General features: G+C 38.2%; 1 protein-coding gene across 2 annotated transcripts in view; it reads right to left on the bottom strand.

Moving 5' to 3' along the window:
• The window catches only part of DOP1A (DOP1 leucine zipper like protein A), a 50,233-nt gene that overhangs the window by 2,564 nt on the left and 33,311 nt on the right, over nt 1-14,358 (bottom strand). Inside the window, exons 24-37 of one of the 2 annotated variants that reach the window (XM_066547379.1) lie at nt 14,006-14,061; nt 13,416-13,520; nt 12,654-12,720; nt 11,761-11,905; nt 11,438-11,517; nt 10,788-10,897; nt 10,480-10,629; nt 9,132-9,193; nt 8,401-8,553; nt 6,985-7,121; nt 5,634-5,689; nt 4,564-4,728; nt 3,510-3,639; nt 1,542-1,601 (exon numbers count right to left, since the gene is read on the bottom strand). In XM_066547379.1, coding sequence (XP_066403476.1) covers nt 1,542-1,601; nt 3,510-3,639; nt 4,564-4,728; nt 5,634-5,689; nt 6,985-7,121; nt 8,401-8,553; nt 9,132-9,193; nt 10,480-10,629; nt 10,788-10,897; nt 11,438-11,517; nt 11,761-11,905; nt 12,654-12,720; nt 13,416-13,520; nt 14,006-14,061 — 1,476 coding nt within the window. The remainder of the gene's footprint in view (nt 1-1,541; nt 1,602-3,509; nt 3,640-4,563; nt 4,729-5,633; nt 5,690-6,984; nt 7,122-8,400; nt 8,554-9,131; nt 9,194-10,479; nt 10,630-10,787; nt 10,898-11,437; nt 11,518-11,760; nt 11,906-12,653; nt 12,721-13,415; nt 13,521-14,005; nt 14,062-14,358) is intronic. The other variant, XM_066547381.1, reaches the window with a different exon arrangement.

Here is a 14,358-nt window from a genome sequence, read left to right on the forward strand (position 1 = left end):
CAGACATTCTGAGAAACACTTGAAGTTGTTCTCAAAGGAAAATGGCTCAGTTACTCATTGTGTATTCTCAGAAGAACTCAGTTATTATGTTCCTTCCATTTCATGGGGGGAATGTCAAAGGAAAGAATTTCAGGAACCCCACAAGCAAAGGCAGCAGTCACACACCAGATGCCCACCAGCAGCAGCACACTGCTGTAACCCTGCTTAGGGCTGCCTTGAATATCTGCATATGAAGTACTGAGCACCAGCATCCAGATTCTCATACAGTTCTTCCCTATTTCCTTTATCTCTGAGTCAAAAACCATACTCAAATCTAGACACTAAGGTCCTATCACCACTAGAAACACCTTGTTTGTACTGTTACTGACAAACCAGTACAGAGAGCTTCTACCATGAAGGAGAATTCCAGCAGTACTGGATTTCATTCTGCAAGGAAGGAGAAAAGAAGCACAAAAGTCCTCACCAAGAAGAGCCACCTGTGGATCCACCCCTGTCCCACTGCCCTGGTAGCACCTATGGCTGAGGCAGGGGGTCCACTTGGTAATGAAAGAAGAATGAAGGGGAAAGGACAGCAGTGGGAGCAGAGGATAAGGTAAGGATCACTGACTGCACAGCCTTTGAGCAAATAGATTTTTTTCAAGACATGATACTTAAACAAATACAGGTTTTGCCCTTTAAATGAAGCAGCTATCCTGCAATTGAGAAGCCTACAGGGCATCCATTTTGCAAACCCCAATTAGGTTTAAATTCAGTATGAATGTATCTGGGGGCTTGGCTCCCTGGCACAGGAGACCACTATTTGAGCTTTACAAGTCTTCTGAAAAGAAAGGCTCACACCAAACCACAGCAACAGGAAGACTAAATTTCCAACACAAAAGGAGTTTTTGATGCCTCCTTCTTTAAATGAAGCTACTATTTTTTAGAGTTTCTCCTTAAAAAATTTATAATTGTATTAAGGAGGAGAAGTTTCTTCCATACTGTTTCTGTACAATGCTTAGCATTACCCAGTGGTGACAGGATGTGCCCCCAGCAGACAGCAAGTGTCAGTGTCACACAGCAGCCAACCAAATGGGGTGCATGTGCAAATTCCAGCTCTGAGCAATGAAATACAACCTGTCCAAGCCATTGCCTCATGGCAGTATGGCTAGGCAAACACCACTAATTCCATGGATGCTTAAAACAACAGTCAATTTGATGGAGACCAACCAGGGATTGTGTGTTTCACACCTGCAGTTTGACAAAAATTATTCTACAATTTAATTTTATAATGATTTGCAATCATAATTCTTCTTAGAACTAACATCAGCTTTTTGTAATATATTTTGTACAGGAAACGAAATTTAAAACTTTGTATTTTTTTAAATTAAAGTTATCTGTAAAAATAAGCATTCTTATACCTCAAAATTCTCTCAGCTTTGTTCTATAACAAATCTGATCTCTCTTAGTTCTTACTGAATGCTAAATAGTGCCCAGGGCCTTGAGGTGATGGTATTATTATGGCAAGCTTGTTTCACAACTCAAGCATCAAAGGCCACCCTCACCTGATGCTTGGCCATCTCCATTCCCTCCAAAACCACCGTCTTAAAGTCCTCCTGTTTGTCCTGTGGAAGGAAAGAGGAGAACTTTCAGACTGCATTTCAAATATGAGAAGAATACTCTGCCGTGAAGGCCGTGCAGTTGCTTGGTTGGGTGCTGTGCTTCAGCTAGAAACATCACCCACCCCAACAAATCTGTCATCCAGAAATGGCAGACTCAAGCTAGAGTGGCCAAGACACTACTAGAGAAAACCAGCACTGCCAGTTTGTGCCTCTGTTTATTTCCAGCACTGCCAAAGGAGGTTTTTAAGCACATTTCCCTCAGATAACAGAGCTTGAGCAACACCATACTACATGAATCTAAACATGAGTCAGAATGCCCTGAAGGAAAATAAGGATCCACTCAATTTTTGCAGTTATTTTCTAAGAAAACCCCACAGCTATATGTAGTAGTATTCTCCTCTGTATAAAGAGGAAATGGCCTGAAGGAAATATTCATTATCTCGTGTTTATCTCATCATTATACACCTACCTATGGTTCAGTGTGCAACTGCTGCCATGACTAAGGGGTTCCAGAAATTCCAAGAAGTTTTCTGAATCGTTGAAGCATACTGTGGGAGTCCTGACTTCAGGCATCTATCTCAGCATACAGTACTTACCAGCAGCATGTATATTTATAAATCACACATGATGTATAAATTCATGCACAGAGATTACTTGGAGTGTGAAAACTTTCTAACAGATACTACATTTAACAGCAGGGTTAGAGGCTATGCCTGAGGAGCAGGCAGTTAAGACTCATTCCTCCTTTATACATGCAAGAAGAGAAATTTAGTCTCATCTTCATGGTTCAAAAAAATTATAAAATGCAAAATGCAGATATGCTTCAGACACTAGTTTTATCCCCCATAATTGTGAGCCTTGCTTCAATAGTTCAGATCTGCCTGCAACTAAGTGATCCTTAAATTTAATGTAGCCACTTGTATCTCAGCAGTAGTTCCTTTAACTCACTGAAGACATTAGAGACTGTAAATGCAGTAGCTACAGAGAGTTGCCACTGTTACAGACCTGACAAAGCCATCTACACAGAGAAACCTGAGAATAAAACTTCAAAACTTTCTGCCACATGGGTTTGCACTTCCTCCCTGCTTCCCTGGCTCACCCATCAACATTTCCCAGTGAACTGCCCCCAGAGGTCTCTGTCCTCACAGCAGGAGCAGCAAAAAATCTGACAGTTCTTACTTGGTGGCAGCAGAAGGGATCTCCCTGGGACAGGGCTTGGTCAGCTTCCATTGGCTTCATCAGCAGATCAGGCCTCCAAGCCCATAAACTGGGGTTGAATAAATCCCATGCACCAACATAATGACAGCCCTCACTCTGTTCCCACTCTACCAACTGTGCAGCCAAGATTTCCCCAGAACTGTTTCTGCCTTCTTCCGTTCATCACAGTCCAAGCCTCTGCTCAGTCTCAACACTCTTATTTCTGTCATGTTTAAGAATGCAACAGTTTTTTAAATTTTTGATTGTTATTAACAAAACTGGTTTTCTACTTCAAAAAAGTAGGTAGTCAGACTAGTATCTACATATATGACTGGCTATCTGAAAGTGATTTTATGTTAAGTGTTTATTTTATTATCAGATAATGGAGCATATTTTACTTTTTATTTAAATAATACTTTTAATTTAGAAATCCAAAGTCAGTGATCATAATAATTTTAACCATAGCAGGTTATAAATTTTTCTGTGGTTTGTTTGATTCATTTTGGAGCTTTTTTGTTTGTTTGTTTCCTATACTTACATGTGTTTTTTGCCTGATGTTGACTTGAGATTCCTTCAGCTGAAATCTCCTACACCAGAAAAAATCCTTTCCATTCTTCATTGTTAAAAAAAATTAAAATATTCAAACCCAAACACTGCTGTGTGTTACTGTACATGAAACCTTTCAGTGAAAAGCAAAAGAAAAAAGCACCATACCTTTGCTTTTTTCCGCAGCAGCTTTGCCAGGCGCACCACGTAGGGCTTGAATTCCCTCTGATGTGTTCCTTGTCTTCGGACTTCCAAGCCTGAATCATCTGATGCTTCTGGAATAAAAGCCCAACGATACCTGCCATGAGATAACACAAGCAGATGTTATCCATACTGAACATGCAGGCTCTTCTGAACAATCAAAAATATGAGTGGATGAGGAAATCTGGTGAAGTATCAGAGACCATCACAAGAAAAAAATAAATGACAAAAATGTTCAACATTAGATTTAGAAATACTACAGGGCACAATCTGACACAGTGTGCACAAATCCTTCCAGTCTCCAACCCACATGAGTGTCTTTTAAACTGCAGGATAATTAGGGGTGACCAAATGTCTACAGAGCTGTGCCAGGACAGCAGCCCTCACACAGTCACCAGTGTGCAGCGTAAAGGAAGAGGCATTATACTTTATTTTGTCCTTCGTGGCCTCTCATTCCCAGGATCTCCAGCAAATGCCACTGGTTTTGCATTCATTTTTTTTCCCAATGGAACAGGATTGCAGAGGCACTGAGTAAGCAGTTTGTACCCACTACTGACCAATATTAACCTATGGGATCCCCTTTCTATGAAGGTTTGTTGCCACATTTTCCAGACAGACTGTGCAGGAGCAATTTAAGCAAGTCATGCTGAGATGACATGCAGTGCTCTGATTTCATGCATTACTCACTGAGATGGGTGGGTGTATTTTGAGTTCTTAGGCATTACTGCAACTAAGAACTTTAAAAACAAAATACTTGAATAAATCACTACTACTAATGATCTCTCAAGTGTGGCAAATCTCTTGCCACAGGCAAAATCAAACCAGCTTGAACTAATTTGATATACAGCATCATTTCCCCTGGGGGCCACTCAGATACTGTGAGGGAGTGAAGTATAGGCTGCCCTGGCTGAAGTCCAAAGAAAGAAGGGAAACAGAAAACCAAACACTTTTATACACTAGAATTTTACCAAGAGGCATGGAAAAACATCCAAAAACTTAAATGACAACATTTTCTACTCACATCTGAAATTGAGGCAGGTTTTCAGATGGTAAAGCTAGAGCCAAGTCCAGAAATTTGCAAGCAGACAAATACAGGTTCAGCCACCTCTGGCTGTTGTAGGATGTGGAAAAACCATTACCACCTGTATAAGTTGTCTCCAAACCAGCAACAGATGGGCCAGAAGTTCTAAAATATATTATAGCAGGGAAGTGAGTCATAACAACCTTCTGCCACATTGAAAACTTTATTTTTCTTACTTGCCTTTACAAACACACAACGCTTTATTTACCAGCATTACCCTGAATTCATAAATCAAATCCCAACACAAGTCTGTGCCCTGAGTGCAGTTCTGTATGCATATATACAAATACATATATATATTATATGTGAGAAAATGTCAGTGTATAATGAATGTGTTGCACTGTATCTTATTCCCAGATATTTAAATTACGAGGAAGTTTAAAATTATCAGTCATGTTGATATTACTTCACTTGAGGCAAAAACTCTCCAAAAAACAAAACAAAACAAAAAACCTAGGAAAAAAGTGAGCAAAACTTGGGCAAATAACTCTGGCTCATTTAAGAAATCTGCCTCTGCTCCTAGAATTAACTGAAATTGGATCACACTTTATAGAAAATAGATGAGATAAAAATGGATAATAAAACAAGAAAAATTACCTACTTCACTTACCTAATAAGAGAAGGAACTATGCTTTCATTTAGACAAAGAAAAAGGTGCATCAGTCTTATTTAGAATAAGTGTATGACACAGAAAAGGTGTAAGTCATGCCACACATAATTTAATTGCAGCAGCAGTGCATTTTAGTCTGGCAGACATTGTAAGAACTCAGACACTTGTATCTTATAATTTCCCTTAGTGATTTATGATCAATCTGACAGCACAACTTCTTTTGTTTTGTCCTGAACAGTCTGTCCCTGGTACTGCAGTCAGACTGAAGTAGCCTTTACTTGTCCTTCTCATTTGAGCTCAATAGCTCTAAGACAAAGTATTTTAAAGAATTACTCCACTCCCCATCAGCATAGCAAGGAATTTTTATAAAGTTAAACAAGCAGGAAGTTCATACATTTACCTGGAAATGTCTTCATCAGCAGTGAGCTCCTGTTCCATCAGTAAAAACACTTGCACCTGAAGATCAAATGCTACATTTCAATACCATTTTCAATGGACTGTGACTTGGGAAAGCCTGAGTAATAAGCCTTAGACAAATAGTTTGGAGCTTTATTTCCTTTCCTGTATGAGTGGACACCGGCACCTTAAAGCTCTCTCATCCCTTATATCTAACCTGAATAACACAAAGGACACAAGGAACTGTCTCTTTTATGGCCAGGAAAGTTCTCAAAGGCTAATCCCCTCCACTACCTAGAAAGACAGCAAGACCAAAACTAAATGAGAATAAAGGATTGTTTAATGGAGCAGGTCAGGCTCACGTGTGAATTCCCAGAAGCACCACAGTCCTGCTAACTGAAAGTAGTTCCAAGACTGTGGTAACTTGTGTAAAGGCCAGGGCACAGCACAGGAGTCAGAAGACTACACTGAGTAGAATGGGTTTTCTAATATTTGTATTATTGACAGGCTAAAAATTAAATACATTTATTGCTAAAACAACACACTTTAAAATCTTTTATATAGCTTTCCTCCTTCTATTGCTTGGATCTGTGGTTATTTAGGGGCTACATTAGGTATCTGCAGATTGAAAATATAATTAATCACAGCAATGATTCTGGTTTGCTTTCTCTGTTATTCAGTCCCTTGGGAACTCCTTGAATAGCAGGCTGAATGGATCACAGCATGCACCAGTCATTTTCCTCCATTCCCACTGCCAAAGGTGAAACCCAAAAGAGTGTGTCAAACAGCCAACACAGGAGATTCTGCAGGCAGAAACTCTGGAAACAGGTATTTTCACTGTTTTGTTATGAAAAGTAAAATGAGAAAGAAGAAATCTGAGCCAAGCCTTGTATAAATCTAGTTACAACATTTAGTCACAATGTGAACTGAATGGTCATCAAGTGCCAATAAAACATTGATTCTGACTCCTATACCTGGATTCTCATCCCCATTGCTGGAAGAAGAATGATCAAGAAAATAGAAACAGGGAACACTGAAAAAGAAGAGCAGGAGTGGGAGTGGTGGAGAGGGTACAGAAATTGAAGTAGGATTCAGTAGGGAACAATGAGGGCAAATGCAAATTTAATTCAGGAGACAGCTGAACAGCTGAAACAGTCTAAGCTAACAGATACTAAATTTCATCACAAAAAACAGACATCAGGACTATGAAAATAAGTCAGCTTTCAGTTTGTGGCCATTGCACATTTATTTGTACAATCTCTAGAAGAGATTTTATTAAAAATCTTGAGGAAGAATGAGGTTGTGTCTCAGATGTCCACCAGTCTTCTAAATAATGAATGACACCTGCAACTCACCAGTTCAGTGATCATGGTTGGCCAAAGTGAGGTAAGGTGCTGTGGAGACATTCTTAAAAGTAAAACTCTGAAAAACAGGAACACTTGGGAATGAAGGGTGGGCACCTGTGGCAACCGGAGACTTTCTACCAGCCTTTCTGAAACAAAAAGCCAAGAAGGATCCCTCAGTTCAGAATAATTCCAATGAGAATTTTCTCCTTCCCTCCTTTACTCTCAATGTTAACTTTAAGTATCTGCCATGGTAGTGTTCCAGTACTTTACTGGTTTTATTCTGTCAACATGAAGAAATAACCACTCCACCAAAGAAGGAACAAAATAGAGAAACCTCTAAAGAGTGCAGTTGCCTATTTTGGGTAAGTTCTCTAGATAAATGCAATAGTGCATCTGGGAACTTTGCTTATCTTATGCAGAGTTTCACCAATTACCAGAGGAGGAGTTAACAGATTCCAAACAATACAAAATCATCCTGAACAACTCAGATGTATTATTGTTATTAAAACACTGCACCATCATAATACTTGAGAAATTACAAAGGGATTATATGGTTTTATTGAATTATGATCACCTCTATATACAGAGGCAGACACAATGAAATTTTTCAGTCCAACCAGCACACATGCATGTTGCAGTTCAGACCAGTAAAATCTCCTTATTCCATGAACATAGTAATCTCAGCTACTGAATCGACTGGAAATTAAAAGAAAAACAAAAAACAAAAAACCAACCAACAACCCAAATATTCTTAATTAAAATTAAATATAACTAAATTTAAAAATAAATATAAACAAATAAAAAATAGATTCTAGAACAAACAAAACAAAAAAGCTGATGCAACTGATTTTCCATATAGGAGAAGAGACCAAAGTGTCCCTTTGGTGCCATGAAAAAATGGTACATCTAAAAGCTGCTGCTAACTATTAGCATCACCTAAGAAGAAGATCCTAGCAGTTTCCATTCCCAGTCACTTAAGGTAAAGGTTCATTGTAAGAAATAAACTTCAGTGATAAATATGACAGATAAACTGAACTGAGGAAAAAACACCGGCAAAAGAACTCAAGAATTCAAAATGCCAAGGTCAGTTTTCTTATTTTTCCCTAATTGATTGGTTTTTGTACTTCAGATGTTCATGTCAACACATATTGTGTAGGTATCCAAGGGTATTGATCAAGGGATAAAATGACAGATCAGTGAAATTATCTGGACTAAAGACAACTGGCAACCACAAAATCTGCATATCTTGTAGTCATTTAAGACAGAAAACATTTTAACCAAAAGCTGCAGAAACTTTGTTTCAGCTATGGAAACAGTATCACACACTGATCTAACAGGACAAAAATTTAAATTGCTTTTACACTGTCACACAAGCATTCCACAGCTAACAGGAAGAAGTCCACTGACAGATACATATTTACTGACCTTGTATGTCTGGCAGGTATTTCTGGTACTGGTCTATCTCACTGCTAAAAATGGCAAAGGCGAGTCTCTTGAGGAGCATGGCGCGCTGCTCCAGCTCCGCCTCTCTGTTAGCAAACAGATTGAGGGAGCTGCTCTGGGCCACAGCCACTCGTGCTGAAAGAGAAAAGGGAAAGTGCAGCCAAGAGCTGATGAATTTCCCTTCTGCATAAATAACTCTTTCTTCACAATACTGGGGTTTGAAAGCAGATGTTAAGATGATGTATGGCTTGCATTTGAATCTGTAACCAGAAATTCAAAATGAAAGTTGAAGGAAACCCTGCAAGTATACACAATAGCGGCTGGGTTTAGGGGCTTTTGGGAAAGTTTAGCCATTTTTTAAAAACAAAATTTGAATGTGTTGATGCTCAAAAAATTTTAAAGTGCAGGATCAATTTTTTTTAAGCAGTTAAGTGTCAGATCTTCAAACCCAAACCAACCAAAAACCACCCCCATCCACTCTGCCTAATCAGCTTTGCCATATAGGCAAAATTCACTGTGTGCCAGGATGGTATCAAATTCTCTCACTTCGGGTTATTTATGGAGCTCCAGAAACATATAGTCAAAGAAAACATGAAAAACACTGAATAAATCAAATTGGAAGAAGTGTTGAAAAAGTGTTTTCTTTAAGATACTTATTTTTCATTTATTTAATGTTTATACTGGAGAGAAGTCACCACTATATCAATACTTACTCATCAAATCTCTGAACGTGGTTTTGTCATGTGTCATCAAATTATCCATAATAGCTCTCCAACTAAAAGAGAAAAATCATACACAAATCAGAAAAGCAAGAAAAAAGCAAGAATTTTCAGGAACATTTGCAAAGTTTTTCTGCTCTTTCTGTTTAGGCTAAAGCTTCTAATCCAAGCTCTCTGCCTCATAAGGTACCATTTACTTGGTGTTATTTGATCTGAAACTGTGTTTCTTCAACCCCTTTCTCCAAGAAAATAAGGGATGCCATTCAGAGGGACCCTAACAGTTTTAAGAAGTGGGCCCATACAAACATTATGATGTATGAGGCCAAGTGCAAGGTCCTGCAGAATGGTCAGAGCAATTCCAAGCACAAATACTGGCTGGGCACAAAATGAATACTGAAATGAACAGCTTTGAGGACTTGTGGCTGACGGTGGATGAAGATGAAAAACTGAATTTTATCTGCCAATGTGTGCTCACAGCCCAGAAGGGCAACTGCATCCAGGTTTGCACCAAGAGCGTGGCCAAGAGATCAAGGGAGGTGATTCTGCTTGTCTATTCTGCTCTGGTAAGACCCCACTTGGAATATTGCATCCAGCACTGGGACCCCCAGCATAAGAAGGATGTGGACTCCTTTGAAGAGGTCCATGGGAGGGCCACAAAGATAATCACAGGGCTGGAGCACCTCTCCTATGAAGACAGGCTGAGAGTTGGGGTTGTTCAGACTGGTAAAGAGAAGGCTTCAGGGAGATATTCTGGAAGCTTTCCAGTAACCTAAAGAGCCTCCAGAAAGCTGAAAGAGACTTTTTACAAGGGCATGGAGTGATAGGACAAGAAGGAATTACTTTTAAAGTAAAGTAATCCCACTTTTAAAGAGGACAGATTTAGATACTAGGAAGCATCTAAATTTATTGTGAGGGTGGTGGTGTCCTGGCACAGGCTGACTGGTGAAGCTGTGGATGTCCCATCCCTTGAAGTGTTCAAGGCCAGGCTGGATGGGGCTCTGAGCAAACTGGTCTAGTGGAAGGTGTCCCTGCCCATGGCAGGTGTATTAGAACTAGACCATCTTTAAGGTCTCTTGCAATGCAAATCATTCTATGTTTCTACAAAATGCTATCCATGCTTTCCTCACAATTTTTTTTTAATTTTAAGAGAATTATTTTTAAAAATAGATTTGTGCATAGAAATATACCTCATATCAGTTTCATATTTCATGTGGTAACCTAAACCACAGAAAATCTCTATTTCTCTCTGTAAAGATCTATTGGGAAATTTTAGTCCCTATGTTAATGGGACACATGAAATTTGTAAGGGCCATCCATATAAACAAGAAGAGTAAAGTCTTACTGGTTAACACAGGAAGCATCCATCTGGAAGAAACTGGAATCCATAAAGAGGTCAAAGGCTTCCTTTTTCCATGCTCTCCTTGTATACTGATATCCACTAAGACTGCTTAATAACTGGACACAAGCTCGATAGCTGGATGCGTTGTGAGCACTAAACAAAGAAAACGTCACATAAACCAATTTTGAATTGTTGCTCTATAGAAGTTTGACAGACATCTAATCCTTAACATGCCTGTTTTAACTTAAGTGCCACCATCCAAATTTCTACTGGCTGTAGGCATCTATATCAATTCAATAAACTAAAGATACCTGTGATTACGGAGGTAGGGCACAACATAGTGCATAATATTTACAAGCAAAGGAATAACTCTCTCTTTTTCATCACTGTAGAAAACCATGTCCAGGAGATGAGCCAAAACCTATAAAATGAGAGGAAGATATGTTATAATGCATTCTCAAATTGGTTTTTACATATCATTCAGTATTTTTTTTTGTGTGTAATGTTCTTTACTGAACATTCAAGTTTATGATAGAAGTGATCACATTTCAGGTACTATGCAAAATCCAGAGTATAAAGATTCCATCATTTTTATAACACATTTAAGGTAAAAGCACCGAAGCACAAATTCCTAGTTAAAGCACTCTAGAGAATAAACTACTAACAAAGAAAGAATGCAAAGACTGACTGTAATTATCAGCAGTAAAGAAGATGTAACACAAAGATAAACACACAAAGCTTACAATCAAAAAGGCTGGCTATACCAGACATCTGAAAGGCCATGCTTTATACCTCATCCATCTCAATGGGTTAGTAACAAACTTTTATGTGGCAAGACCCAGAATCCGTTCACACCAGTGTTTCCCATTAAATCTCTTTCTCCAAGCTTCTAGTCCAAAACTTTTCACAATATAGAAGTTTATTAAAAGACACTATTCATTATCTCCAAGGAAACATTTACCTCAGAAAGTAAGGTCAACGCATGGACACTATAAACAGATGGAGTTATATTTGAAGTTTCCATTGCTGGAGACAGCATATCTAAATGAAGATAATAATAATAATAAAAAAAATGTCCAAAGTTAGCTTTCTCAAGCCATTATTTACCTTAAAGCATATTTTAAAAATAAGCATTTTGAAGATGCACAAGCTTTCCAGACACATTAGTGCTAGAACAATACTGAAGAATTTTACATATATTCAAATATAGCAAAGGTGTTCTCTTGATTAATTTTAGCATGAAAATTAATGTTTTGTTTTAAATAAAGATGAAAATGAATCTACCTTCAACATCTGATTCTAAGTTGTTTCCATCAACCATAATCTTGGGGGAAGGCTTAACCTCTAAGTTTCGTCTTAGCCAAGTGGTCTGTTCCAGGGAAGAACCAGCAATTGCCCCAATGGCATCCACTATCTTGTGTGTTACATCCTGGTAGAAAAAACCCCAAACATGTTAAGAACTTTGTGCAGAGGGGCTGTATTCATTGTCCTGACATGTAGAAAATCCATATAACCACATATAGAATTGCTTTCAAATAATTTCTATATTACCAGTGATTAATATCTTCACAGAAAAGGAGAGTTTTTTCAAAAAATTGTAAATATAAGGAGAAGATATTAAAGAGTAGTTTCATACTACAGACCTGATATCAAATATTTCTAGTACATTCGAGCATCCAGTTCCAACCCCACTGCCATGGACATGGACACCTTAGACTAAACCAGCTGTTCAGAACCTCATCCAAGTGGCCTTAAACCATTCTAGTGACAGCAACTGCAACTTTTCTGGGTAAGCAGTTCCTGGGCCTCACCACCTTCACAGTACAGATTTTTTTCCTAATATCTAATCTGAACATAATCTCACTTTGAAGCCATTCCTCCTTGTCCTGTCACTGCATGTTCTTGTAAACAGACCCTCTCCATCTTTCTTGTGGCTTCCTCCAGGTACTGGAAGCCTTCACTTTTCCAGGCTGAACAAACCAAATTCCTTCAGCCTTTTCTCTTAAGAGAGGCTGCTCTAATCAGCTTGGTGGCCCTCCTCTGGACTTGCTCCAAGAGGTCAGTATCCTTCCTGTGCTGGGAACTGGATGATCGTAAGGCCCTTTCCAACCCAGGTCTCTGATTCTATGGTTTATTGTTCAGTTATTTTAAAAAGACACATACAGCAAATTTCTTACCTGTAGATCTCTTTGATCTTTCTTATTCTCCAGACTTGGGTTTTTCATGATGAACTCATTAAGAACACTGAAAAAATACAGAAGTTGAATATGGATTTTCTTCTCATGATACATGATTCAGCAGTTTTCAGAGTTAGGACAAATCTGAAGACATTTATTTGTGCAATATTTAATTACTAAACACACAGGGATTGCTACTTATCAATATTCCAGGAAACATCTTTTCAAGTTCCTTAAGTTAATTTTTATCATAAGAGTTTAACAAGAACAGGTTTTACTTGATTATATACAAAAATATCTTCAGAGACAGTTTACTAGGGAAGTTAAACTCAAAATATTGAAGAAAATCATCCTTGAAGCATTATACAGAAAATATATTCAAAGTTATATTTCTAACAGTCCACAAACTGTTTCCATGGTGAGAATTCAGCCCACTCTAGTGGGCTTCAAATACCTAAGAAATAGTCATTGTTGTTATTTTTTAGGAAAAATCAGAAACTTACATCTGTTGCTTAAAGAGCCTGAATCACTGAAATAATCATTAAGGTGAGGTTGTGGCTTATATCATACACTATAATATAAAATTTAATATATGTAGCCATTCCTCAGAGAAGAAACTAATTTGATAAGGCCCACAGAACTTAGGCAATAACTCTATGAGTCAAAAGTAAGGGACAGATTTAGAAACACTAATACTTCAGAATAATTTCACACACCTACATTTAAGCATATTTGAAAATTGCAAATACCAGAAGCACTTACCCAAGTATGAGAAACTGTCCTGGGGCTGGAAGACCAACCTGTATGGAATCCTTTAACAGAAGCAGCAGGGCTGCCCAGCTGTCTACTAAGCTGGTCACTGGAATCCTAAGGAAGAGACAGCAGCAATGTCAATGATGAAAACATCATCTCCCTCAGGTATTCCCCCAATTTCTTTTTACATCGCATCTCTGCTGTCAGATATTTGGAATCAACACCCTTACAGCTTCTTTTAATACGAGGTTGCTATATCAAGCCATTAAGAAACAGTTGAAGGTAGAAGAACAGCATTCTTAAAAGATGCTTTTCATTACAAAGCTGGAATGGCATGAATGAGTTACAGCACAATTAAGATCAGCTTTCTTTGGGCAGATTACATGCAGGATTTTTAGGTGGAGGAAGAAAGGTGATGCAGTACTATGGAACTCACAAAATAAACCACCTTTTTTAACAAACCTACAGATCAAACCCATTCTTTCTTCACTATTTATATTACACAGACTATTGATCATCCTGTGACAAAAAGATGTAAAATATTCAAGTTGATTATCTGTTTCCTGATGACAGAAATAAAATTGGGTTTGTTTTCTCACCTTTGAGTATAAGCATAGAAAAACTGCAACATGCAGACTTCCAGCGAAAGATGCTTCTAGAAAAAGATATGAAACCTGTGTTATCAGAAAGAAGTGGCTTTTTTTTCCCCTCACTAGGGTAAAATTGACAATGCTATAATGTTACTGCAATGCCTAAACATATAGCTTAATTTAATAGAACACTAAAAATGCCCTTTCAGACATCCCTCTATAAAGTTATATTTTTCATTTATCTCTTAGATGTAGTGAAAATGTTCACATTGTGCTGCTCAGCTTTGTCAATGAAGTACCCATATCATCAGTGTTCTAAGCTGCTTCAAGAGGACATCATGTAAATCAATAGGATCTGTAGA

This window comes from Molothrus aeneus, chromosome 3, assembly GCF_037042795.1.
Source record: "Molothrus aeneus isolate 106 chromosome 3, BPBGC_Maene_1.0, whole genome shotgun sequence".
Lineage (NCBI taxonomy): Eukaryota > Metazoa > Chordata > Aves > Passeriformes > Icteridae > Molothrus > Molothrus aeneus.